General features: G+C 41.4%; 1 protein-coding gene and 1 long non-coding RNA gene across 16 annotated transcripts in view; one reads left to right on the top strand and one right to left on the bottom strand.

Moving 5' to 3' along the window:
* TMEM71 (transmembrane protein 71) overlaps window positions 1-23,328 on the top strand; it is a 44,835-nt gene extending 21,507 nt beyond the window's left edge. For 10 of the 15 annotated variants that reach the window (XM_035713187.2, XM_035713047.2, XM_035713402.2 and 7 more), the window contains 6 exons: window positions 9,669-9,725; window positions 10,649-10,822; window positions 14,507-14,582; window positions 18,315-18,376; window positions 18,470-18,530; window positions 21,430-23,328. In XM_035713187.2, the coding sequence (XP_035569080.1) occupies window positions 9,669-9,725; window positions 10,649-10,822; window positions 14,507-14,582; window positions 18,315-18,376; window positions 18,470-18,530; window positions 21,430-21,445 (446 nt within the window). In that variant the 3' untranslated portion in view covers window positions 21,446-23,328. The remainder of the gene's footprint in view (window positions 1-9,668; window positions 9,726-10,648; window positions 10,823-14,506; window positions 14,583-18,314; window positions 18,377-18,469; window positions 18,531-21,429) is intronic. The other 5 variants (XM_035713307.2, XM_025450933.3, XM_049092759.1 and 2 more) reach the window with 2 other exon arrangements.
* Window positions 16,133-21,007, bottom strand: LOC112662305 (uncharacterized). Its single transcript, XR_003138390.3, has 3 exons — window positions 20,906-21,007; window positions 19,083-19,185; window positions 16,133-16,490 (listed from the first exon to the last, which is right to left on the bottom strand). It is a non-coding gene; the product is annotated as an uncharacterized LOC112662305 (long non-coding RNA).
* Window positions 23,329-24,092: the final 764 nt, after the last annotated feature.

The raw sequence follows: 24,092 nt of genomic DNA, 5'->3' as shown, positions 1-24,092 counted from the left end.
ATGAAATTTGCATCCCTGTAAGAGAAGACAGGCAATAAATAAATTACAGAGAATGTTATAAGTGGTAAATGGTATGGAAAACAAAAAAAGAAGAGATGGGAATTGCAGGTTTAAGTAGGGTGATTAAGATGGCCTCATGAGAATGACTTCTGAGCATTGACTGAAAAGTGGGAGTGAAGCATTGAGAAGAGGAACAATCCAGGCAAAGGAAATGTGAATGCAAAGGTTCTGGACTAGGAGCATCCCAGGGCTGAGTGTGAAAGGGGAGGAGAGAGGATAGGATCACAGAGGTATGTGACTGAGTGCTAGCAGGGAAGGACAGGGACCATGGAAAGCCATGTCAAACACCTTGCCTTCTCCTCTGAGTGAGAAGAGAACCTACTGGAGGATTTTGAGTAGAGGAATAGTATGATTCCATTTACACACTGACAAGATAACTCTGACTGCTGTGTTCAGATTAAATGTTAGTAGGTATTGGGGCAGATGCAAGGAAACCAGTTAAAGGGCTGTTGGAGTAACTCAGTGGGAAGATAATAGTGACTTGAACTAAGCAGGTAGAGATGAGAAGTAGTAGGATTCTGGATATATTTCAAAAATAGTGCCAACAGGAAAAAAAAAAAAGGCCAACAGGATTTGCTGATGTGGCCTGAGAGAGAGAAGTCATCCTTGTTTATTTATAAGCTAAGTACTTTACATTCTGTCCTATTACCTTGTTTATATACATTATCTTGTTTAAATATTCCAAAGCCTCCTAGGAAGTAGGTCATATGATCATAATTTTTATTATGGTGAAAGTGGGCTCAAGGTTAAGTGACTTGACCAAGTTCATTTAGTTTATAAACAGTAGAACTGGAATCCAATGTGGGTCTGTCTGGTTCAAAAGCCCAGTCTTTGTTCTAGTGCCAATAAGGATTTTGCTTTTCCTTCCAAGATGAAATCTAGGATATACCCCCAAAGCCCAGGCTCAAAGAGCAAGCAATAGGAATCATATAACACTACAGTATAATAATTTAAAGGTATAGTACTTACATGTCTTACTATTTTTCTCATTCCACTTCCTGGGCAGAAAACACAATGCTACGCTCATTTTTTTTTTTTACTTTTTTAAGTTGTGGTAATTATAGATTCATGAGAAGTTGCTAAAAATAGTACAGAGAAGGCCTGCATACATTTCATCCAGATTCCCTCACTGGTTACAACTTACTCAACTATACACACTCATTATCAAAACCTGGAAATTAACATTGACACAATACGATTAAGATTTCACCAGTTTTCAAATGCACTTGTGTGTGTGAGTGTATTACTAGATCAATTTAAAAACAGAGTAAGTACTTGTTAAATGAAGGCATAATTCTCGCGCAAACAAAAGATTAATTAAATGGAACGTATCCTAGTTCCCACAATAACAAGGATGTATAAACAGGGCAGAGAGAAAAGAAAGAGGCAGAGAGGTGGGGGATGAGCCTGGAAGGATAAACTGAAGATATATTTGGAGAACCTTCTGTGCCGTGTTGAAGAGTTTGGATTTTATCCTACTCAATCAAGGGTATCTTAGAAGGCTCTCAAGCAGGGTGATAACATAATTAGATTCGAATTTTCAAAGATTACCTTGACAGGAACATGAAGTGAAGATTGGATAAAAGGTACCAAGTGGGAGCTCAAGGGCAATTAAAACCAACAGGCATACAGAGGAATGTGGATCTGGAAATAGAGAGGAAGGAAAAGATTTAAGGAATATTCTTTAAGGCAGAATGGCCAGGTTGGTGAATGATTGTGATGATGCGAAGTGGGAAGAATCGAAGAAAACTGGGAAGCTGCATGAAAAGTTCAGCCATCAAGAAGGCTTGGAAGGCAGTAATGGTGGAGTAATGAGGAGAACGGGCTTTTGAGCAGAATGGGTTTGAATTCAGGTCTTGAAACTGTGTTTTCCGACCTAAGTGGCCTTGGATAATTTAATTAATCCCCATGACCTCCATTTCTTCACATATAAAAGAGAAAAATAGCACATAGAATTATTGTGAGGATAATATGTACTAATTCTTGAGAAGTACATATTAGCATATGGGCTGGTGTTCTGCTCAGGACTTAGCTCTGAAGAGGCAAAAAAAAAAAAAAAAAAAAAAAACCAGATTTGAGTCCAGAAATGAGACAATGAATTCTATTTTCTGTGAGCTGAATTTGAGGCACCGGGATTAAGTGGAAAGCTAGCCAGGGGAGGTTTGGAAACATGACAAAAGTGTCCCAGAGCAAGGAAGGACCTAGAGATATTGCTTTGGAAGCCAATACAAGAAGTTGTAGAGGTCTCAAGAATAAAGTGGTCTACCTATAAAAAATGTAAATGAACAGAAAAGGGAGTTAAGAAAGAAACTGAGGAGGTTAAACAGAAGCTCCAGCCATAATTTCCCCTAACAATAGTGAGTGTCATGGGCCAGCATCATCCCAACCAATACACATTTTTAAAAATGATTTTACTTATTTATTCCAGAGAGAGAGAGAGAGAGAGAGAGAGAGTATGAGTGGCAGGGAGGGGCAGAGGGAGAGGGAGAAACAGACTCCATACTGAGCAGGGAGTCTAATGGGGCATTTGATTTCAGGACCCTGAGATCTTGACCTCAGCCCAGGGCAGATGCTTCACCGACTGAGCCAGCCAGGCACCCCCCGACCAATCCATGTTATGTACATCCCCTCTCTCCAATGTCTGCAAAGGACTATCATCTGTGTGTGTGTGTGTGCATGTGTTAAGAACACTCAACATAAGACATACCCTCGTAGCAAAGTTTTGTCTACAACACAGCATTGTTAACTATAGGTTCTGTGCTATGCAGTAGATCAGTAGGACTTATTCATCTGAAACATGGGCTGCTGAAATCATGGAGTATTTCTCCTTCTGTGTCTGACTTATTTCATTTAGCATAACATCCTTTAGGCCCATCCATGTTGACAAGGATATGGAGAAAAGGGAACCCTTGGGCACTGCTGGTGGGAAAGCAAATTGGTCCAGCCACTATGTAGAAGTTTCACAAAAAATTAAATATAGAACTACCATATGATCCACTTCTAGGCATGTACTCAAAGGAATTGAAATCAGAATCTCAAAAAGATAGCCTCACTGCTGTGTGCTTTGCAGCATTATTTACAGGAGCCAAGATAAAGAAACAATCCAAGTGTCCATCAATGATAATGGGTAAAGAAAATAGGGTATCTACATACGATGGAATACTATTTAGTCTTATGACGAAAGGAAATCCTACCATTTGCAACAACATAGAATATTATTCTTATCTCTTTTTTATAGAGAGGGAAACTAAGGCAGATTAGATAATTTCCCTGGGGCCACCCAACTAGTAAGTAGCACAGCCTGGATTCCAATCCAAGAGTCTTGAGCATATGCTCACTGCTCTATACCCAGGAAAGGTTCTCTGGGGAAAATTTCTCAGGCAAGGAACCAGAAGAGCATGTCATAAAAGAGGAGAATATAAAGAAATAGCTAGTGGTGCACAACTTAATAAAGAAGTGTCCTGTAGCCTTGAAAATGTTTCTGATAAATGAGTTATGTATGGAATCTTTCATCAGAAGGGAGCATACAGGACATTTTACCTACTCTTGGCATTCCTGGCAGATGGGTGCAAATGCCTGTAGTAATACGGCACTGTTTTTAATTTATTTTTAAAAATATTTTATTTATTTATTCCTGAGTGACACAGAGAGAGAGAGAGGCAGAGACACAGGCAGAGGGAGAAGCAGGCTCCATGCAGGAAGCCCGACGTGGGACTCGATACCCGGACTCTGGGATCACGCCCCAAGCCAAAGGCAGGCGCTCAACCACTGAGCCGTCCAGGCGTCCCACTATTTTTAATTTAATAAGATACTTTTAATTGAGATACAATTCACATATCATAAAATCTATTCTTAATATATACACAAGGTGGTTTGTGCAACTTATTAGCTCTGAAGAGGGCACTTTTTAAAAAAAATTTATATTACTTCCAGGATAGTCAACATACAATGTTAAATTAGTTTCAGGTGTGGAATACAGTGAGTCAACAATTCTCTACATTACTCAGTGCTCATCATGATGAGTGTACTCTTAACCCCTCCACCTGTTTCACCCATCCGCCCACCTACCTTCCCTGTTTGTTCTCTAGATTTAAGAGTCTGTTCCTTGGCTTGTCTCATTTGTCGTTGTTCATTTGCTTTGTTTCTTAAAATCCACATGCAAGTAAGACCATATGGTATTTGTCTTTCCCTGACATCTCACTTAGCATTATACCCTCTAAATCCATCCATGTTTGCAAGTGACAAGATTTCACTCTTTTTGATAGCTGAGTAATATCCTATTGTGAATTTATACTACATCTTCTTTCTCCATTCATGCATTGACGGACACTTGGGCTGCTTCCGTATCTTGGCCTTCGTCAGTGATGCTGCAATAACAGAGGTGCATGTATGCTTTTAAACTAATGTTTTCATATTCTTTGGGTAAAAAGCCAATAAAGTGATTACTGGATCAGAGGGTAGCTCTATTTTTAATTTTTTGAGGAAATTCCATACTGTTTTCCGCAGTGACTGCACCAGGCAACCATGACCACTTTCTACCCCTGGAACATCTTCATCACCCCAAAGAGAATCCCCACACTCAATGCCAGTCACTTCCTGTTCCCCATCCTCCCCCCCACCCCTAGTGCCCAACAACCATTCATGGGCTTGCCCTTCTGACCTACCCCTTTTGGGCTGCCATGACTTTTTAAGGCTACCTCCTCCTCTTACTGGCAATGCTGCTGCAGTAGTGGCTTCCCTATGTTGACGCATTTGGTGGTTTTTCAAAGTCTCCAACCCTCCGTTCTAGGCTGGCTTTCCCAAGTACATGGGACTCTTCTCAGTTCTAAAGCACCATTTCCCAAAGTGCAGGCTGGGGGGATGGACACCTTTAGGACATAGAAGTCATGAACACTGAATCTCACAGTGACAGAGAAGCTATGGTCCCTTTTCCAATTCTCTCAGTCCTTCTGACATAAACCAGGAGAAAGGCTCAGTTTAGAATCTTGGTAGCTGGAGCTCCTAGATGGCTCAGTGGTTGAACATCTGCCATCAGCCCAGGTCGTGATCCTGGGGTCCTGGGATCAAGTCCCACATCAGGCTTCCTGCAGGGATCCTGTTTCTCCTCCTGCCTATGTCTCTGCCTCTCTCTCTGTGTCTCTCATGAATAAATAAATAAATAAATAAAAAAAAAAAAGAACCTTGGAGGCTTCAAGGCTCAAACTCTTGCTAGTCTTTTGTTTTCACCAAGTTGTTTTTTAACAAAGAACAGGCTCAGAGCTTTCTGGTATGGGCAAATTAAATCAAGTCTAATTTTCATTGTATTCATTTTTCCACTTACTTTCTCTTTATGGCATTTAAGTGACTGACACACAGTTTCCTTCAAAGTAGAAGATTTAATGAAACAACATAAAAGAGAATATTAAAAATGGCTAAGGGTAAGCAGGCTCTAGGATATGGCCAAAATCAGGAAAATGATGTTTAGATGCTGGAAGTCTGGAAACCGGTGTTCTAAGGGCAATGTTTCACATATTCAACAATTAACATCTAGTTTTCCTGTAGTTTGCCTCCTGGAAACATGTCCAAACAATTGTAAAACAATTGGACCACAGCAGTGCTGCACGAGGATGAGCTATCTTGCTAAAATTCCCATGGTTTCCAAATATCTTCTAAATATAACAAATCAAACCACCCCCCTCCAAAATCGGTAATTAGGCAAACCGGGTGCACACAGGACTTTGAAATCCCTCATCTCTGCTGTCAACTGTAATCAAATCTTCCCCAGACTTCTTGTTTTCCGGATTTACCCAAGGCCCCGTGACTTTTATCAGCAATTTATTTTTCTCTGGAAATGTCGCCTCGTTAGAAGACTCAAGAAGAATTCAAAATTAAATTGTTCTGCTGTTTTCTCTCTGGGCAAGGGATGCAATCAAAACTTACTTCCCCTGACTTTCTCGTGCCTCATTTTTCAGACTAAAAAGGATTTTTATTGGTTGCCTATTTTATCCTTAGCTCACCCCTTTTGCAGCTGTGTCTAGACACCTTCCTCATCAGCTGCAATTCATTTTTTAGCCGTGGCATTTTGCAGCTCCCCAGACCCCGGGACTGCAGTTTGGGAGACATTCCCAGAGCCTGTGAGTCATACTGAAAGAAGATAAAGCATTCTTGCAGACAGGACTGATCAGTAGTGCCCGTTCCACTTCTCCCAGGCCCAGGAAAGAGAGGTAGGACACCTCAGGCAAGGCTTTCCAGCTTGAGGTCTGTGGTTTCCTTCAGAGCTGATGCCTCTCCTATAAATATCTTTGATGGCAACATCTGTTATGTGGCTTTATGTTTCCCTCCATGGCAAACAATAATACCCATTTTATATGCAAGGGTATGGAAATACGCTTGGAAGAAATAGACCCTTTTAAAACAGAAGTAAGCTAGATGGAGTTTAAATAAATCAGGAGAAATAGAATAGAATTAGTATCTTCCAATGTGATACAAAAGGGCTATTTGCTGAAATGTTATCTGCATCGAGATCCTTTCGTTTATTGTTAAGGTTGGAGACAAAAATTAAATGTTGGGTGCCCGGGTGGCTCAGTGGTTGAGCATCTGACTTTGGCTCAGGTCATGACCCTGAGGTCCTGGGATCGAATCCCGCATCGGACTCCCACAGGAAGCCCGCTTCTCCCTCTGCCTATGTCTCTGCCTCTCTCTCTGTCTCTGATGAATAAATAAATAAAATCTTTAAAAAATTAAATGTCAGTTAGGGAAAGTATACATTGGGGACAAACCATATCTCCCCACAGATGAGCATTCCTTGATCATTCCTTGTGATTTTTTTTTTTGTATTTTCCATCTTTAATGCTGTCTTCTAGAAAATTCTGCGTGATAGTCTAGTACTCCACATAGGACATGTTTTTAGTTCATCCAGCTCCCACTGCAAAGCCAGAAGTTCAACAAAGCAGCCTCAAGCAGCCACACAGGGACGTTTTTACTGCTCTCACACGTTTCCCATCCACATCTCTACAGATTTTAGTGAAGTGTCAATCTTTTTTTTTTTTTTTTTTAAATTTTTATTTATTTACTTATGATAGTCACAGAGAGAGAGAGAGAGGCAGAGACACAGGCAGAGGGAGAAGCAGGCTCCATGCATCGGGAGCCTGATATGGGATTCGATCCCGGGTCTCCAGGATCACGCCCTGGGCCAAAGGCAGGCGCCAAACCGCTGCGCCACCCAGGGATCCCGTGAAGTGTCAATCTTGAAGAAATAATCAGCCATGAAAGTTCTCAGCTTTTTCTCACTTCCAAGTGAATTTGACCAGATAGGCTTCTCTTTTTTTAACGGCTTTATTGAGTTAGAACTGATATACAATGAATCGTACATATTTGATGTGTAAATGTGATGAGTTTGAACAGGTGCAAACCCCCGTGGTACCATCACCACAATTGAGGCAATAGGAATATCCAACCCCTCTGGAGTTTCCCGGTGTCCCACTGTGCATACCTGTGTGTGTTTGTAGTGAAAACAATTATCATGACATCTGCCCTCTTAACAAATATTACAGAGCACAGTACAGTTGTTAAGTATAGCGACTCTGTTATTTAACCCATCTCTAGAACTTACTCTTCTAGCATAACTGAACCTCTATACCCATTGAACAGCAACACCCCATTCCCCACCCCCATTCCAGCCCCTGGAAACCACCATTCTATTCTCTATGTCTGTGACTGACGATCTTAGGTACTTCGTGCAAGTAGAGTCATGCAGTATTTGTCCTCCTATGACTGATTCATCTCATTTAGCATAACGTCCCCCAGGGTTCAGCCATGGCTTTGCAAATGGCAGGATTTTCTTTATTCGTTCATCAGTTGATGAATGCTTGGGTCGTTTTGGTAACGTGGCCATCGGGAATAGCACCACAACCCACATGGTCCAGGGACTCCTCTGCAGCTCGGTCATTCCTGGATGATCCCTATGTTTCGCTTCCTGCGTTTCCTTTCTCTATGGCAACCGGCAGGGATGCTTCTGCAGATGCTTTGTCAAGCGGCCGCAGGGTGTGGGTGGGATGGTGGGAGGGAGACCGCAAGGTTGGCAGAAATTCCCCAGTCCAAAAGCACCCCCTCATTTGCTCAGTATCCAGGCTGAGTGGGAGGGGAGCACCACATGCAGAGTCAGCCCACCAGCCTGGGCTGGAAGGCCTCTCTCCCCACTTGAAGCCTCAAACTCAAATCAGCTCCAGCCTCCACAAAGATGAGCACTGATCCCGTCTCTATGGTTGCTGTGGTCTAAGTTGTTCTGGCGGCTTCACATGTCTCATCCTCCCTGCCCCTCTACCAGAACCCTCTATTTATTAGCACATCCTACTGAGTGCTAACAATATGCTCCGCCTTAGAGCTGATGTCTGGCGCTGGGGCAGATGAAGTGGCCTTTTTCTCATGGTGCTTTCAGTCTAGAAGGGAGGCAGATATTAAACAAAAACCACACAAATTATGTATTATATGGTATGTGTTTATATAATAATTACAAAATCATACATTATGATTTGCCCTGTGAAGGCAGAGTGCAGGGTGTTTTGACAAAAGTAAGGGCAATCAGGAAGATACAGAAAATGTAGGAAAATACAGATGTTCTCCGCTAGTAAGTGCTGAAAGAGTTGCTGAAAGAGCACTAATGGTCGAGATTCCTTCTACACTTGGTCTGCTCCCTCTGTGATAGGGTTTCACAACCTCAGCATTATTCACACTTGGAACTGGACAATCCTTCATTGTGAGGCCTGCCCCATGTATTATAGGATGTTAACCGCATCCCTGGGCTCTATTCATTAGACGCCAGTAGCAATTCTCTCCCCACCACCACCAATTTGTGACAGAAAAAAAAAAATCTTCAGACATTGCCAGATGTCCCTGGGGGCAGAAATCTCCAGTTAAGGAGTGTTGTTATATGAGGACTCCATGTGTATTTTGGGGTTCCACAATCTCTCCCAGCTCCCGGAATGGGGCTGGGAGTCTCTCATTGCTGAGCGAGCACTTCAACACAGAGCAGTCCTCACCTTATACTCATGCTCCAGATTGCCTACAGAATAAATCTTAGCTCCTGAGTTTGACCCATGAGGCCCTTCATGATCAGACCCCTGCTTAGCAGTCCAACCAGGATCACCTCCTGGGAGTGCCCACACTCACATGCTCCCCTATTTAGCCTTGTAAGGGAACTCACTCTTCTGGGAACACCCTCCCCCATGTTCTCTCCTGGGTTAATGTCTTTCCTTCCTCTCTTCCTCCTTCTCCACCTCCCCTCCTCTTTATTCTGTCTCTATCTTTCCTTCTTCCCGCTGTCTCCCTGGCACTCCTACTCATCAAGTTGTCACTTAAGTATCGTCTCATCCATGAAGCCTCCCTGGATTCCCCCTGATGGACTCAGGTGCTCCTTCCTTGATTCTCACTGGATGCCTTCTGCTGCCCTTCATGGTAACATTGACCACACTGCATCCTAATTGCTGGTGTGTACGCCTGTCCCTCTCCAAACCACAGCCTTCTTGAATGAAAAAAGAAATGTTAAGATATCTATTATGTTTTATCCAGCATTTCAAGATATTTTACAGAGGGAGAACTCCCTTCACAGCTTTTCTCTATCTCCTCACCAGGAGTTAAGGCACATGAGGACAGAGACATCATCTTCACCATTGTATCCCAGCAGCTAGGTCAGTTCCTTATATAGAATCACATCCAGTAAATGTTTGCTGAATGAATGAATGAATGAATGAATGAGACGTAGAAGGAGTTGGCTCTGCTATAGTTTGGTGCAATGAAGATGGGAGGTTGGGAAGCCTGGGTGGCTCAGTTAGTTAAGCATCAGACTCTTGATTTCAGCTCAGGTCGTGATCTCAGTGTTGGAGGATAAAGCCCCATGTAGGGCTCCATGCTCAACAGGAGAGACTGCTTGAGATTCTCTCTCTCTCCTTCTGCCCCTGCCTCCCTAAAATAAATAAGTAAATCTTAAAAAAAAAAAAAAGATGCGAGGCTCATATATTCATCACACATCTCTCCAATCCATCTCTACAACCCCCCCCCCCGCCCCCAATGCACTTGGGGATTAAGGGAGAGATACTTTATCTTCTTCTCTATGCAAGTCTTCGGCTACTATTTCATGATTTCTTGCAATGATTTCTTGCAACGCTCCCTGGATTTTACCACATACCAAAACCACATATTACTTTATCTACATGAAAACAAGGCTGAAGAGTGTGTGTCCAGTGCCACCCTCACTGAGAGCCACTCCAGCACCCCACTGCAGGTGGCATCGATTCCAGACTCCTCCACTGGGAAGTCAGTGCCTCCTCTGACCCACCCTCCCTCTCACTTTCCAGCCAGTCACATTCCACCAGGTCCCGTTGTTCCAACCACCTGGGACTGGGCCTCCCTCAGGACACTTTCACGCCTCTGGCCTTTGCTCTCATCACTGCACTGAAGAGCCTTTTCCTTGGGGGCCTTCAGACAGGAGGACACATTGCAAGGCCACCAAACCTGGGAGCCATCTCCCATCCGACTCCCGAGGTGTTGCTATGGGGATGACCACTGGCCATCTCGCAGGGAGAGTCACTGACCACATGCCCTCTTTTTCCAGAAGAGGATCCTGACTGGCCGCTGACTGATGCCTGGGAGTCGGAGGGGACGACAGCAGCCTCCACCTGCGGCCCTGCCATGTCCCAGACTCCCCGACAAAACACCCACAACGGGGCTCTCCAGACTCATGGGATGGCTTCGGAACATCTCCCAGGGAACATTTTGGATCATGCAAGTGAGTTTGTTTTGTTTTTTAATCTTTGCCACACCCAAAAAATTCTTCCTTTTGGGGCCAAAGAATGAGTTAAAGATGATTAAGGTGCACTTGGGAATCGGCCTGTGGGAGCAGGGGAGGACCGGGCTGCTGCAGCACCTGGTGACGCATGCACAGAGGAGGTGCCTGCTTTTGGGGTGTCATCTCGGAGGCACCAGAAGGACTGGCTTTGCAGCATTTTCTTTCTTTAAAAAAATAAAATAAACCCAAAGACATTTGGCAAAATGTTAAGCTTTGCTAAAGTTGGGTGATAACGTACACAGGTGCCTGGGATTTTATTTTTCATACTTAGCTAAGGACGTGACATATTCTATAAGAAGAAAAAGAAAGGAAGGAAGAAGAAAACCCCCTTGAATGCAATGCCTCAGGCAAGGGAAAGTCAAAATATATAAAGGTATTGGTATTTCCTGTCAGGAGTAGATCTGAAATACATCCAACAGGCATGTTCTTCACCCATCAGTTTGCCAACATCGGATTAATCATGTTCGCACACAGCGCTGCGGCATCAGGGCTCCGTCCTGGTTGCCAAGGTTCAAAGCCCAGCCCCCTCCTTGTTCGCTGTAACTCAGAAGCAGGTCAGCCAGTTCTCTAAAACAACATTTTCATCTCTAAGTGGAGATAGCATAGTTCCTACCTTGTAATGACAAAAATAATTCATGGAAAGCACTTGGCATCCCATGTCATGGATCCTAAGGACTCAACATGTATGTGAGATTATGATTACAAAAGACTGAGGTCAAGCAGGAAAAAAAAAAAAACTTCTCTTTATCTGTCTTCACAAAACCGTAAACATGCACCTCACTGACCATCCTTCCTTTCCCAAAGGCCAATATACCCCCTTCCCTTCTGTTCCCTAGTCAGCTACTAGGTGTTACAGCTTTCAGAGTTTCCTTCCAGCTGCTGGGATGACAGAAAAAGCACCTTTTATTGTTTAGACAGTTTCCCGATGATCCACAGCCACCTCCTCCAGGGATCCTGCCCTGTTTTCTGGGGAGGGGGCAGTATTAAGTGACCCTCTGGGCTTTCAGGCTTCCCCCTCTCGCCCCCATTTCCTGCACTGCTCTTGCATATTTATTTCTGTGTCTGGTCCCCTGGACTGTGAACTACTTGAGGATGGGCAATATTGTCTCGGTTGTGTATGGATTCCAGCCTTCCCACAAAACACCTGGTACAGAGCAGGTGCTCCAAAACTGGACCAATTAGGTGTGCTGTCTCTATTTTACAGATAAGCATACTCATGAGTAGACAGGGCTATTAAGTCTTTGCACATGTGTTTTGCTGTGTCAGGAATGTGTCTCCCCCCTGCTATACCTAGAAGACCCCCCCACTCTTTCAAGGCCCAAATCAAAGAATACCTTGGTGGGGGGAGGTCTTTTCTGTTCCTCCCTTCTAGCTGGGGGAGGTAACACTTCCCTGTGATCCTTCCCCAGCGCTCTGAGTCTATTGCTATGAAAGGGATTTTCCTCTTCTCGATCTGATTCTGAAGGCCTGGGGTGGACGAGGTCTCCATCTGATTCTATTTTGTCTCCTTCACATGTGGGTTGTGATCGTGCAGTCTAGGCGATGTTTGGCCCACAAAGGAGAGAGGCGTGCCCGACATCATCTCTGCTAGTCACGATGTTTTGAGTTCCCGTGGATGGATGAATCAGTAACAGAATGTATTTGGTTCATTAATGAAAATTCCGGGCCTAGATTTTTCAGATTTCTGCCAGTCTCTACTTCTGTGGTCTCTTGTCTTCTATGTCAGCTTTACTCTTTGAAAAGGCTATTATTACTCTATGGTGGTTCTTGGTGGCTGAGTGCCTGCAACTTCCCAGATTCTTCAGTCAGAGGAAAGAGGTGATGGCCTTCTGGAGTTATGATAAGAGATGACGGCCTTCTCAAGTTATGATAAGAGGCACCCAGTTTCACTGGTTCTGGAAGGGTCCCATTTACATGGAAAAAAAAAAAAAAAAAAACAATCACTGTCGCTAAGTCTGTGAAGCCCCAAATGGTTGGAAGGGGATCAAATGCCAATGAGGGCACTCGGTCTCTAAGTGAACCATGCTCTAAGAGAAGTGAGGCCATCACTCCAGCGCCACCAAAGAACAGCAGATAGGTGCTGACCATTCTCAGTAAGCTTGCAATCTAGTGGGGAAATCTGGAGAAAGAAAACAGCAATTTTAATTCACTATGATGAGATTGCTGATGCAAATGCATGAGGGATGATGGGGCTACAGAGAGGGAGCCACTGAGGGCCACAGGGGAATTGAGGAAATCAAGGAGGAGTTCTTGAAGGAAGTGACAGTTAAGCTAGGCCAACCTGGATCCTAGAGAAATGGCTCCTGAAGGAAGGAACTAGTGAATACTTTGTATCAAATCATACAATCGTATCTTTGTAGAATTTGAATTTAAACCAGTCTCTGTTCACTGTTCGAGTCTAACGATTTTAGCAGTTTGTCAAGCTGGACTTGTTTCTGTGAGGAAATGTTTTCCAAATTCCACATCAAATCAGAGGCAGCTAAGAATACAAACACACTTTAGAAGGATGGTTGAGTGTTCAGCTGAACCCACAATAACTTATTTAATTCACAGTATACATGAAATACTGTACATTTGCAGTGACATCATTCACAACTGCTATATTTTGCATTGCCAATCTTCAGTACTCCACCCACATTATGGACTAAGTAGGTTTTGTTAGCTGACTCAATCTTCATTCATAGCATAAATAGCAAAAATAAATACATTCACAGCACAAAGTCATTCCAAGTTTTAAACAACTGTTGCAAAATTGAGCTTTTGAAGCATTTGGTAGAAATTAAGTTGAGGTCTGTTTATCCTTTCCTTTAGCTCTTTTATGTGATCATCCTTAAGCCAGCTCTGCTTTTTTTTAGGTGACTGGAGTAATATTCAGGTTCACGATTTAACTCCTATGATTATGATTGCTGGAGGACCTGCTGTCATTTCCACTGTGGCTCTAGGGCACTGAAATATTTTACCGATAGCAGAGTTTTGCGAGGACAAATAGTTCGTAATATATGTTCCCTTTTTCGCCCTCTAGAGACTACCAATATGCAAAGTTGCAATTCTCTGTCAGGCCAAATAGTGTGTCCTGGCTAGGCATAGTTTTGAAAATTTGGCTCTGACACCTTGGAGCTGTGTGACCTTGGGCAAATTTCATCATCTCCTCGGTCTTGGTCTTCTCGCGTGCAGAGCGATGACAGTGGCTCCTACCTCACAGGTTGTTATGTCGATTCAATGAGGTCTGAAAGCTCTTTGTGAATTATAAGGCACTCTACAAATTTAAGGCATCATCGTCATCATCATCAGAATGAGATTTCTGACATTAGCATACATTCCACACAGCCTTTCCCCAGCATTACAGTAAAAGGCAAGCCCCAAACAGTTTGTGTAGCATAAGCATTTCTTAATGACAGAAAAGATTTTATTATTTGCTAAAATTATCTAATGAATAGATGGATCTGCACAACATTTGATAATTTTATCTTGTTACTTATGGCAAATTGCGTGAGCTGACATACATTTGAAACTGTTTTGTGAGTTTTTTTTTTGGTGTATAAAGAGGAAATTTTATTACAGTATTGTTGTTCCAGGATTATCAGCAATGAATTCTAATCCATTTATTTTTCTTTTACCCATCAGAAACCAGTTTGTGGCGAGAGGTCTCCTTTCAAGCAATTCTGCTGGCTGTGTGCTTCATCGTCTGTGCATGTGCAAGGTAATTCAGAGTTTATTTTCATGCAGCAGTGTTTCATAATTAATAAAGCTGTAATTGATTGATAATTTCCTTACCTGATTCCACAATGCATTTTCAGTAGCTCTGTGGTTAAGATTTATTCATTTACCTGTGCCCCTTAAGTGCCCCTTTTTCTATCACTTGCCCCTCTCGTTATCTCACAAAGTGTACAAAAGCCAGTGGATCTTGCTAGAAATTGGATTTTATTATGCATCCTCCTTTGTTTAAATCCTCAGTGACTCCCTGTTACGGATAAGACCTGAGTAACCCTGCTTGGAATTCAAGGGCATTTGAACTCCCAGTAAGAGAACTTGGAGTCCCCACTGGGACTCCATCTTTCTCATTATACTTTTATATCCTAACATAAAATATCTGTTCCAGGGAAGCCCATTCAGCATCTCAGATCACATAATACTCTTGGCTGATGATAGGCTCTTCTCTGTTCTATCCTCTGTCCAGCATGTCATTCCTATTCTTTTCTTGTCTAAATCTCTGGAGTGGTGGTCAAGTCCCTTCTATGAGAACTGCACTCATGCTCATGCCTCAAGGCCTTTGCACTTGCTGTTTATTCAACCCACTACAATCTTCTCTAGAAAGCCTCATAACATGGGTCCTTACTTCTTTCTGGAATCTATTCAAATGTCACATCACCAGAGAGACATTCCCTAACAACCTTGTATAAATAGCATATCACTCTCTACCACTCACACCTCGCTTTACTTTTTTTCAGAGCACTCATCCACCAGACCTATTACATGTTCACTTGTTTGAATTTTAATGATCTATCTCTCCCTGCAAGAATGTGAGCTCCATGAGAGCAGAGACATTGTGTGTCTCCTTCACTTCTATGTCCCTAGTGGCAAGGATTTGTCAATATTTGTTGAATCAATGAGACAGGGATAAATAATTGGTTCAGACCCAGGGTCTTTGGGGTGCTTGTGCTCTTGTCAGCAAGTATTGCTTGCTCTTAGGTCTCACCTCTTGAGGGTCGAATACCTCACATCACTTGGGAGAGTTGTGTTTTTAAATACAAAGTCCTGGATCCCAACCCTTGAGATACTAATTTAGATCTAGTGAAAATCTGTATTTTAAAACAAGCATCCTAGATAATAAATAAGTAGAGAAGTATTTTTAAGTTTAAGAAGTTAAACATAAAGAAGTATTGAGGATCCCTGCATGGCTCAGCGGTTTAGCACCTGCCTTTGGCCCAGGGCGCGATCCTGGAGTCTTAGGATCGAGTCCTGCATTGGGCTCCTGCATGGAGCCTGCTTCTCCCTCTGCCTCTCTCTCTCTCTCTCTCTCTCTCTCTCTCTCTCTCTCTGTGTGAGGGGGTCTCTCATGAATAGATAAATAAAATCTTAAAAAAAGAAGTATTAGGTATTTTTAGATCACAATGGGACCAAAAGAACAAAAAGTGGGGGAGGTCCCATGGTTAAATTCTGCATTGTATATCCCAAGTCAGAGGATCATGTATGCATTAGCATAATTAGGCCCAGTGAAATAACACAGTGAAGAAATATGATTACCTTTATTTAACTTAGTATTTCTTAACTGTAGTTGATCATGGAAACTTCTCTTTTAGTTCATGGGACTATTAATGAAATGTTCCTCTTCAGTTAATTCCTGTAGTTACTTCCCTTCTCCCTTAAGAAGGGAGCTTAATTCCCCATCCGTTGAGTGTGAGCTGCATTTAGAAACTTGCTTCCAAAAAACAGAGGATGGAAAGGGGGAAAAAGGGAACTTCATGGCCAAGAAACGTAGCAAACATGACCTCAGATGCTCAGATGGTCAAGGTTAACATCAACAGGGATGAGTTATACTCATAGCATGTACTCTTGATACGATGTGGTAAGACTGACACTTCACCTCTGTGGTCTTCTGGACTCCAATCTAACCAGAGAAAAACTTAAATTAAGGGAAATTTTACATATTATATGATCAGGACTTCTCAAAACTGCCAAGGTCATCAAAACCAAGGAGAGTCTGAGGAATTGTCATAACCTAGAGGAACCCAATGAGACATGACCAAATATCATGAGGCATCCTGGAAGGCATCATGGAACGTGGTTAAGTTAGGGAAAAACTGTAAAGTCCAAATGACGGGTTGAATGTGAACCAATGTCATTCCTTCATTATGACAGTATGCCATAGTAGTGTAAGATGCTGATCCTTGGGGATGCTTGGTGAGGGGTATATGAGAACCCTCTGTGATATTTTTGCAACTTCTCTGTATCTCTAAAGTTATTTGAAAATAAAGAGATTTATTTAAGTAAGAGATTGGTTATAAGAAAAATTATTATTATGGGTAGCAGCATGGATGAACCTCAGACACAAGAGTCTGTATGATTGCCAATACATGTAAAATATAAGGAAAGGCAAAATGAATCCATTGTTATAAATATAATAATAGTGGTTGATGGGGTTCCTGGGTGAGTGAGTTAGTTAAGGGTCTGACTCTTGATTTTGGCTCAGGTCATGATCTTAGGGTCATGAGATCGAGCCCCACATGGGGCTCCACGCTGGGCACAGAGCCTGCTTAAAATTCTGACTCTCCCACTTCCTCTGCCCCTCCCAACCTTCTCTCACTCTCTTAAAAAAAGAAGAAGAAGAAGAATTGTAATTAATTCTGGGGAAAAGAGTAGGAAGGATGGCAAAGGAAATGTTAGAGACTGCTGAAAATATTCTATATCTTGATCTGGGTAGTGAATACAGGAGTTCAGTTTAAAAACAAAACAAAACAAAACCCAAAACCAAGATGTGCACTTTAAATGCTTTACTGTTATTTGTTAAGTCACAATTAAAAAAAATTTAAATGCACACAAAGAGATGTCTAAAAGGGTATTCATTGATATTTAATAATGGCTACTTTAGGTCAATGGAGATTTTTAGTGATATTTTCTTTTCCCTTTTGTACCTATTTATAATTTTTTTCACTGATTCATGTTCTGAAAATAAAAACAATAAGGAAATTATTCTTTTAAAAAACATGGTATGCCTGGTATGCCTGGTTTGTTCAGTCGGCTAATTGTCTGGCTTTGGCTCGGGTCATGATCCCAGGGTCCTGGGATGGAGCCCCACCTTGGGCTCCCTGCTCAACCAGGAAGCCTGCTTCTCCCTCTCCCTCTGTCTGTGGCTCCCCCTGCTAGTGCTCTCTCTCTGTGTAATCAATTAATTAATTGTTTTTTTAGAAATCCACCCTGTGAAACAGTAACCATCAAATTTGTAAAACCCCAAAATTTTAACGCTTTTTTGGGCAAGGTTTTAAAGCAGTTGGCACACGGATTTTCTCCTTCAACTTTTCTAGAAATTTTATACTTTTGTGGTTACATTTCAGACTACGACTCATTTTGAGTGAAACAGTTAAATTTTGTGTTGAGGTGTGATGTATATGTCGAGGTTCCTTCTCTTGTGTGTAGATATACAATTGTTTCAACATAATTGTTGAGAAAGCTGTCCTTTCCCCATCAAACTACTTTTGCTCCTCTGATAAGACTCAGTTAACTGTATCCATATGGGTTCACTTCTGGTCTTTTCTTTCCGTTCTATGCCATTGACCCTCATGTCTTTCCTTTGACCAATACCACACTATCTTTATTATTGTTGTTATAGTAACTCTTAAAGTACATCATAAGCATTTAGTCACTCTAAAAGAACATCTCATGTATTGGAAATGCATAATTAGTTTGCTAAGCCTGACAAATTCTGTTGTTTCAGATGGTTTCTGGGAGGAATATCAGTCAGTGTCTTCACATGCTCATTAATGATAACTATTGCCTGTAAGTAACCATTTCTCAAATTATTTCTCCGATCCCTGTATTTTATTGGTCATTCAAAAATAATTCTTAAATATTTTCTCTTTCTTATTCAAGATACTGTCAAGTCATTATTTCTCGGCCTTGCCAGCTATGTCAAAACCACCACTTGTGCTCAGTAAGTGTTGACTGTGTTATCACTGTCTGGACAAAGATGACTATGATCTATTCTCTGAGAATGCTTTTTGCTGAGTAATAGATGGCAATGACTACATACAGGAAAGGTCCTGATTCTTTCTTGAGAAATACTTCCTGTTAATGCTAAAATCTAATGGCATTATCATCCTGTCTCTTAAATTCTGACAAATTTCTCAAAATAGAGAATTAAGCTTTAAGGCAGTAGGGCTTAACAAATAACACGACTTTAAAAATTTTAAATCATTTCAAAGTGCCTTTATAGATTCATAGCACTGCCCTTTATAAATACCACCTCTTAAGAGGACTTTATCTTATAGTTTCCCAAATAGCTGGCAAACCGCCCATGAAATGGTCTCAGTTACGAAGTGTGGTGTTTCTCTACCATCTCTCACTCACTTAACGATCCCCCTGTGTGCTGACTGTCATGGCTCATCATATTTCAAAGGGTTACTGGGGTCTGGGTGAAATGCTCACAGAATTTCAAACAGTCTGAAAAACACCATCTCCTTGCAAGATGGATTGTGTTAATTACCTTCACTTCAATATGGCTGCCAGCGGTCAGCTCCCATGGCTTGAAGACGGATGTCTATAATTCAAATTAGTTTACTGGCCTTTGCTCTTGACACTGTGTTGCCCTATTTATGAAATCATTGTGTTAATTCTGAAATCACAAGGGGACTTAGTGAAGATTTATTTTGTTTAGGACTTCAGCCAGTATTGATTTCCTGACACTCTGAGCGATGTTTCTCTTCATTTCCTGGCATTCTAGCTTTCTGGGGGGCAGGCATTGATATAGCTAAGATTTGTTTAACCTCTTAGTTATAAAAGTGAGTCCTGAGGTCGCCCAAGAAATTCTTATTCTTTAGCCCTTGTGTATTAATGACATTTGTTCAAAACTCCTCTAAGATACTCACTTCCTTCCCTCTGGCTGCAGGCCACTCTCTAGGTCTGTAGAGACTTAGAAATGCACCTCACCTGGCATTAATGACAGATTTGCACCCACACTTAGCTTTCGGGGCTGAGATGTTGTACTATTCAGTACTGGACTAACCGACAATGTCTAAACGACCGATTCTCATGCAAAGTCCATCTTGCACCTCACTTTCAAAAGTAAAAACATTGTCATTGTTTGTCAGATGGTATGGATTGTTTAAATCCCTTCTCTTTGGGTTTTAAGATGAACTTGTGCAATGAATCGGAAAGACAAGTATCATCTTGTTAAGAACTTGTAATGAGAACAGAGTTTCTCAAAGCATCAAAGCATGGCATCTGCTCTAGAAGCACCTGGAGAGCTTCTATCCTGATTCCAGCTCTTCTGAATCCAAATTTCTGGGGGATCTTTAACAACCTCTCTAGGTAACTCCTTGCATATTAACTGTGAGAACCTTGGAAAGATGATTTGTAAAATCTTTATCCCCTGATTTCTTTTTTTTTTTAATATTTCATTTATTCATGAGAGACAGAGAGAAAGAGACAGAGGGAGAAGCAGGCTCCCTGCAGGGAGCCTAATGCAGGATTCGATTCTAGGACCCTGGGAACATGGCCTGAACTGAAGGCAGATGCTCAACCACTGAGACACCCAGGTGCCCCTTGTGTCCATACTTTAACTTGTTCTTATTCTCTCTCCATTTTTGTCCTGTTTGCTGCCCCCTCCCTAGCCTCTTGTGCACACACTGTTGTATTTAAGATCTATTGGGATCCCTGGGTGGCGCAGCGGTTTGGCGCCTGCCTTTGGCCCAGGGCGCGATCCTGGAGACCCGGGATCGAATCCCACGTTGGGCTCCTGGTGCATGGAGCCTGCTTCTCCCTCTGCCTGTGTCTCTGCCTCTCTCTCTCTCTCTCTCTCTCTCTCTCTGTGTGTGTGACTATCATAAATAAATAAATAAATTAAAAAAAAAAGATCTATTAAAACAAGAATCATTGACTTCATTTTTGTATCCATCTCAATGTCTTGGGAATAGTAGATACACCATAAATATTCATTAAGTTGAATGTATTTGCTGCATCATTTTTAAATTACTTCCTTTATAACCAAGAGCTCTATATCTGTATATTAAAGATTTTGCAACCCTCTCCCACACACCTAAACATATCCAGAAGTTAATAAGTCAAAGACATGGTTATTAATATCGAGAGGCGAGGATGACTCATAAGACTCCTCTGACAATCAAAGATGCAAATCTAAGGGGGTGGAGTACACACACTTAATTCACCTCAACAAACATTAGTGGAGCAGCTATCCCATGCCTGTCCTACACTGTGCAAGGTAGATTAGATTAGGGGCCTATTCTTTCACACTTTATACTTCTCAAGTCCATCTCTTTTCATCCCATAATGTGATTTTCATTCAACCACCTTCTTTGTTCATCTTAAAGCCCGTGGGTTTGGGGACTATCCATATGGTTCACCATTGGCCCAAGTGTCTCTTTCAAATGAAGGTCATCACAGGTATCCCACGTTACCAATTATATGTGTTAGCATCAGCAAGATGCATTTTGCACATTTATGACATCATAGTAACGAGAGAGGTAACATCCATTCTCTCTACTCTTAACATATTGGAATGTGTGTTTCTATAGCTGGTGAATGAATGGGTAAACTTCAGGGAGTAGAAATATGGGGAAAACCCTATAAGGATTTCTGTTCTAGGGGAAGTGGTTCAGGTGGAAAAGAAAACAATATAAAATGGTAGTTAATTAAGTACCAAGCTGGAATAAAAATAAAAGTTACTTCAAGTTGAGGCTCTGCTCTTCCTAGTTATGATTACTCAAGCTAGTATGTGTATGAGTGTATGTGTGTGTGCAGTGATTGCAGTAGTTATCACATTTCCTGTCTATCTGGATGAATCATGCATTTCTTTTCTCTTTTCTCTGATCTAGGTTTGCCAAAATTTGACAACCATTTAGGACTGTCTCTGATGAATGCCTTCAATCTGAATATCCAGAAATTGTCTGATTTGCAGTCTGCTTGGAATCAACCACATTATTGGAAGGCAGTGAGCAACTGGATAATCAAAAAAACATTTTAATTTGGTTATGTGTTTTTAAAAAGAAATCTCATTTTTGCCCTCATTCTTGTAATATGCTCGGGAAAATAATATTAATTTGTCTTTTCTATGCAAACCCTTAGCAGTTGAAAGGGAACAGACCAGGAAATGTGATAGAGAAGGAACCACCTGGGTAGATGTTCCCCTTTTATCCCCTGAGGCACGATTTTCAATTGTTAATTTTCATTTAGAGAATTCTATGAGGTGCTTGTAACAGTGCAGATTCCTGGACCTGCCTGCAAACACCTATCCCTTTACTGAAATGCTTTAATTGAATAATGTAAGCAAGTCTCTATAGTCAATAACCAACTTGAAAGTAAATAAATTGTAGTTTGCACATAAAATACAATGTAGAAAAAAAATTCATCCCCCCCGCCCCTAGGAGTGGCTTGATGGGAGTTGGTGTCAGCAGATGCCAGTTAATGGAAAATGGGCAGGAGAGAGCCTTTCTTTGGGAATGCACATTCTTCTTTTGAATCATTTTCCTTACAGTTTTCAGCCTTCTTGGGACTCATGATTACCTTTCATTCATGTGCAATTAAAATAAAGATATAAGAGAAAAAAATCTTTAAGGGCCAAATAAGTAAGGCAAAATACCAGAGTGCCTTGAAATGCATAAAAACGGTGCAGTTGCCCAGCCAACTGGAGGGTCATAGAAGAAACTGTCATTGCTTTTGCTTGGAGTATGTTCTTGAGGCAAACATGGCCTGCAACTCAAAGTTGTTCTCTGATATTCTCTGGCTAGACACCTGTGTGGAGAAGATTGTCTTTGCTAAAATGGTAATATCAGGATACTACTCTTTATATGATTTGTATTTAGTGAATTTGATTTGAAAAAAGTACTCTACTAGTAAGTAAATGAGGTCATCAGCAAATTATATATATGTATCTGTCATCTATCTATCTATCTATCTATCTATCTATCTATCTATCTATCTATCTATCATCTATCTATCTATCTCTATCTCCATAAGAGTGGTCATGGCAGAGAGCAATTGGACACTGTATTAGTTTGCTATAGCTGCTGTAACAAATTACCACAAACTGATGGCTTAAAATGACACAAATTTATTGTTTTACATCTCAGGAGTCTATAATCAAGGTGTTGGCAGTGCTGTTTTCCTTCTGGGGGCTTCAGGGAAGAATCTGTTTCCTTGCCAGTTTCAGCTTCTGCTGGCAAAGTGACTCCTTCCTCTTGCTTCAAGGCACACAACTCGCTTCAAGCATCACCTTCTCCTCTTCTGCAAGGAAATATCCCTTCACCTCTCTCTCAAAGAACACATGTGTTCATCTCTAATTATGACTTCCCTCGGAACATCAACAAATATATGCATAGAGTAGGGCAAACGGGAAGAGCAGGGAGGACTGGAGTGTCTGTTACCCTTATCACTAGAAATGACTGGAGGATTACTGGTGCATTAATTAAGATTCTGGAAAGAGCACATTGGAGTATCCCAGAGGATCATGTGGCAATGGCCGGGAGATAGAAGCAAATAAACTGCAAAAAGAAATGAAAAAAAGTTGGGAGAGACCCAAGAAATCATATCGTTAATGTCTATGTTGAAAGTGATAACAGCCTACTTACAGGAGATTTCAAGATTTTTTAGAGATATATTATTTAGGATATGTGATCATATCACATATGACTGATTTTTAAAATAATAGTGATTAAAAATGTAGAATTCAGTATTTTATACTTTCTTTAATAAAATCAAGTTTTTTTTTAAATAAAGGATATATGTATTTACATTTAAATCCCATTCTGATCATCCAGGGTAATCTCCCTATCCCAAAAGCCTTAACATAATCCCAGCTGCAAATCCCTCTTGCTCTAGATAGTAATATTCACAGGTTCCAGTGATTACGACCTATATGTCTTCAGGGGCCATTAGTCAGCCTGCCATCCTATCTTCAGCTTAGGATAGATTTGCCCAACAACTTAATAGATCTGAGATGTGTCCCATACATTTTTTTTTTTAACAAGTAGGCAAACTGATCAGGAGAAGGTGGTCCTCAAACCACATTCATGGCATGCTTTGAAGAGGATTTAATGGGGAGCTAATTGCATAAGAGAGTCTCATTTTGATGCTCTCTCAGGAGAGCGTGCCTTGAGAATTTTTTATGTTTCCTATGTCTCTGTGTCGGAGACTCGTTTATACAGGGTCACTGGATTTACATGATAATAACTTTCAAAGTTAGATGCAGAAATAAAAATAATTTGGGGCGCCTGGTTAAGTGTCTACCTTTGGCTCAGGTCATGATTCCAGTGTCCTGAGTTTAAGCCCCACATGGGGCTCCTGCTCATCGGGGAATCTGCTTTTCCCTCTCCCTCTGCCCCTCCCATCTGCTTGTGTTCTCTCTGTCTTTCTCAAATGAATAATAAAAAATAAAATATTTTTTTAAAAACAGAAATGCAAATAGTTATTTATAATTGTGTCATACTTTACTGTGTCCAGGACCTTTCCTCCCAAATTATATAAGCTTCCTATCACTGTT

The sequence above is a fragment of the Canis lupus genome, chromosome 13, assembly GCF_003254725.2.
Source record: "Canis lupus dingo isolate Sandy chromosome 13, ASM325472v2, whole genome shotgun sequence".
Lineage (NCBI taxonomy): Eukaryota > Metazoa > Chordata > Mammalia > Carnivora > Canidae > Canis > Canis lupus.
The sequence above is the reverse complement of the archived record's forward strand: the minus strand, read 5'-3'. Positions and strand labels throughout refer to the sequence as shown.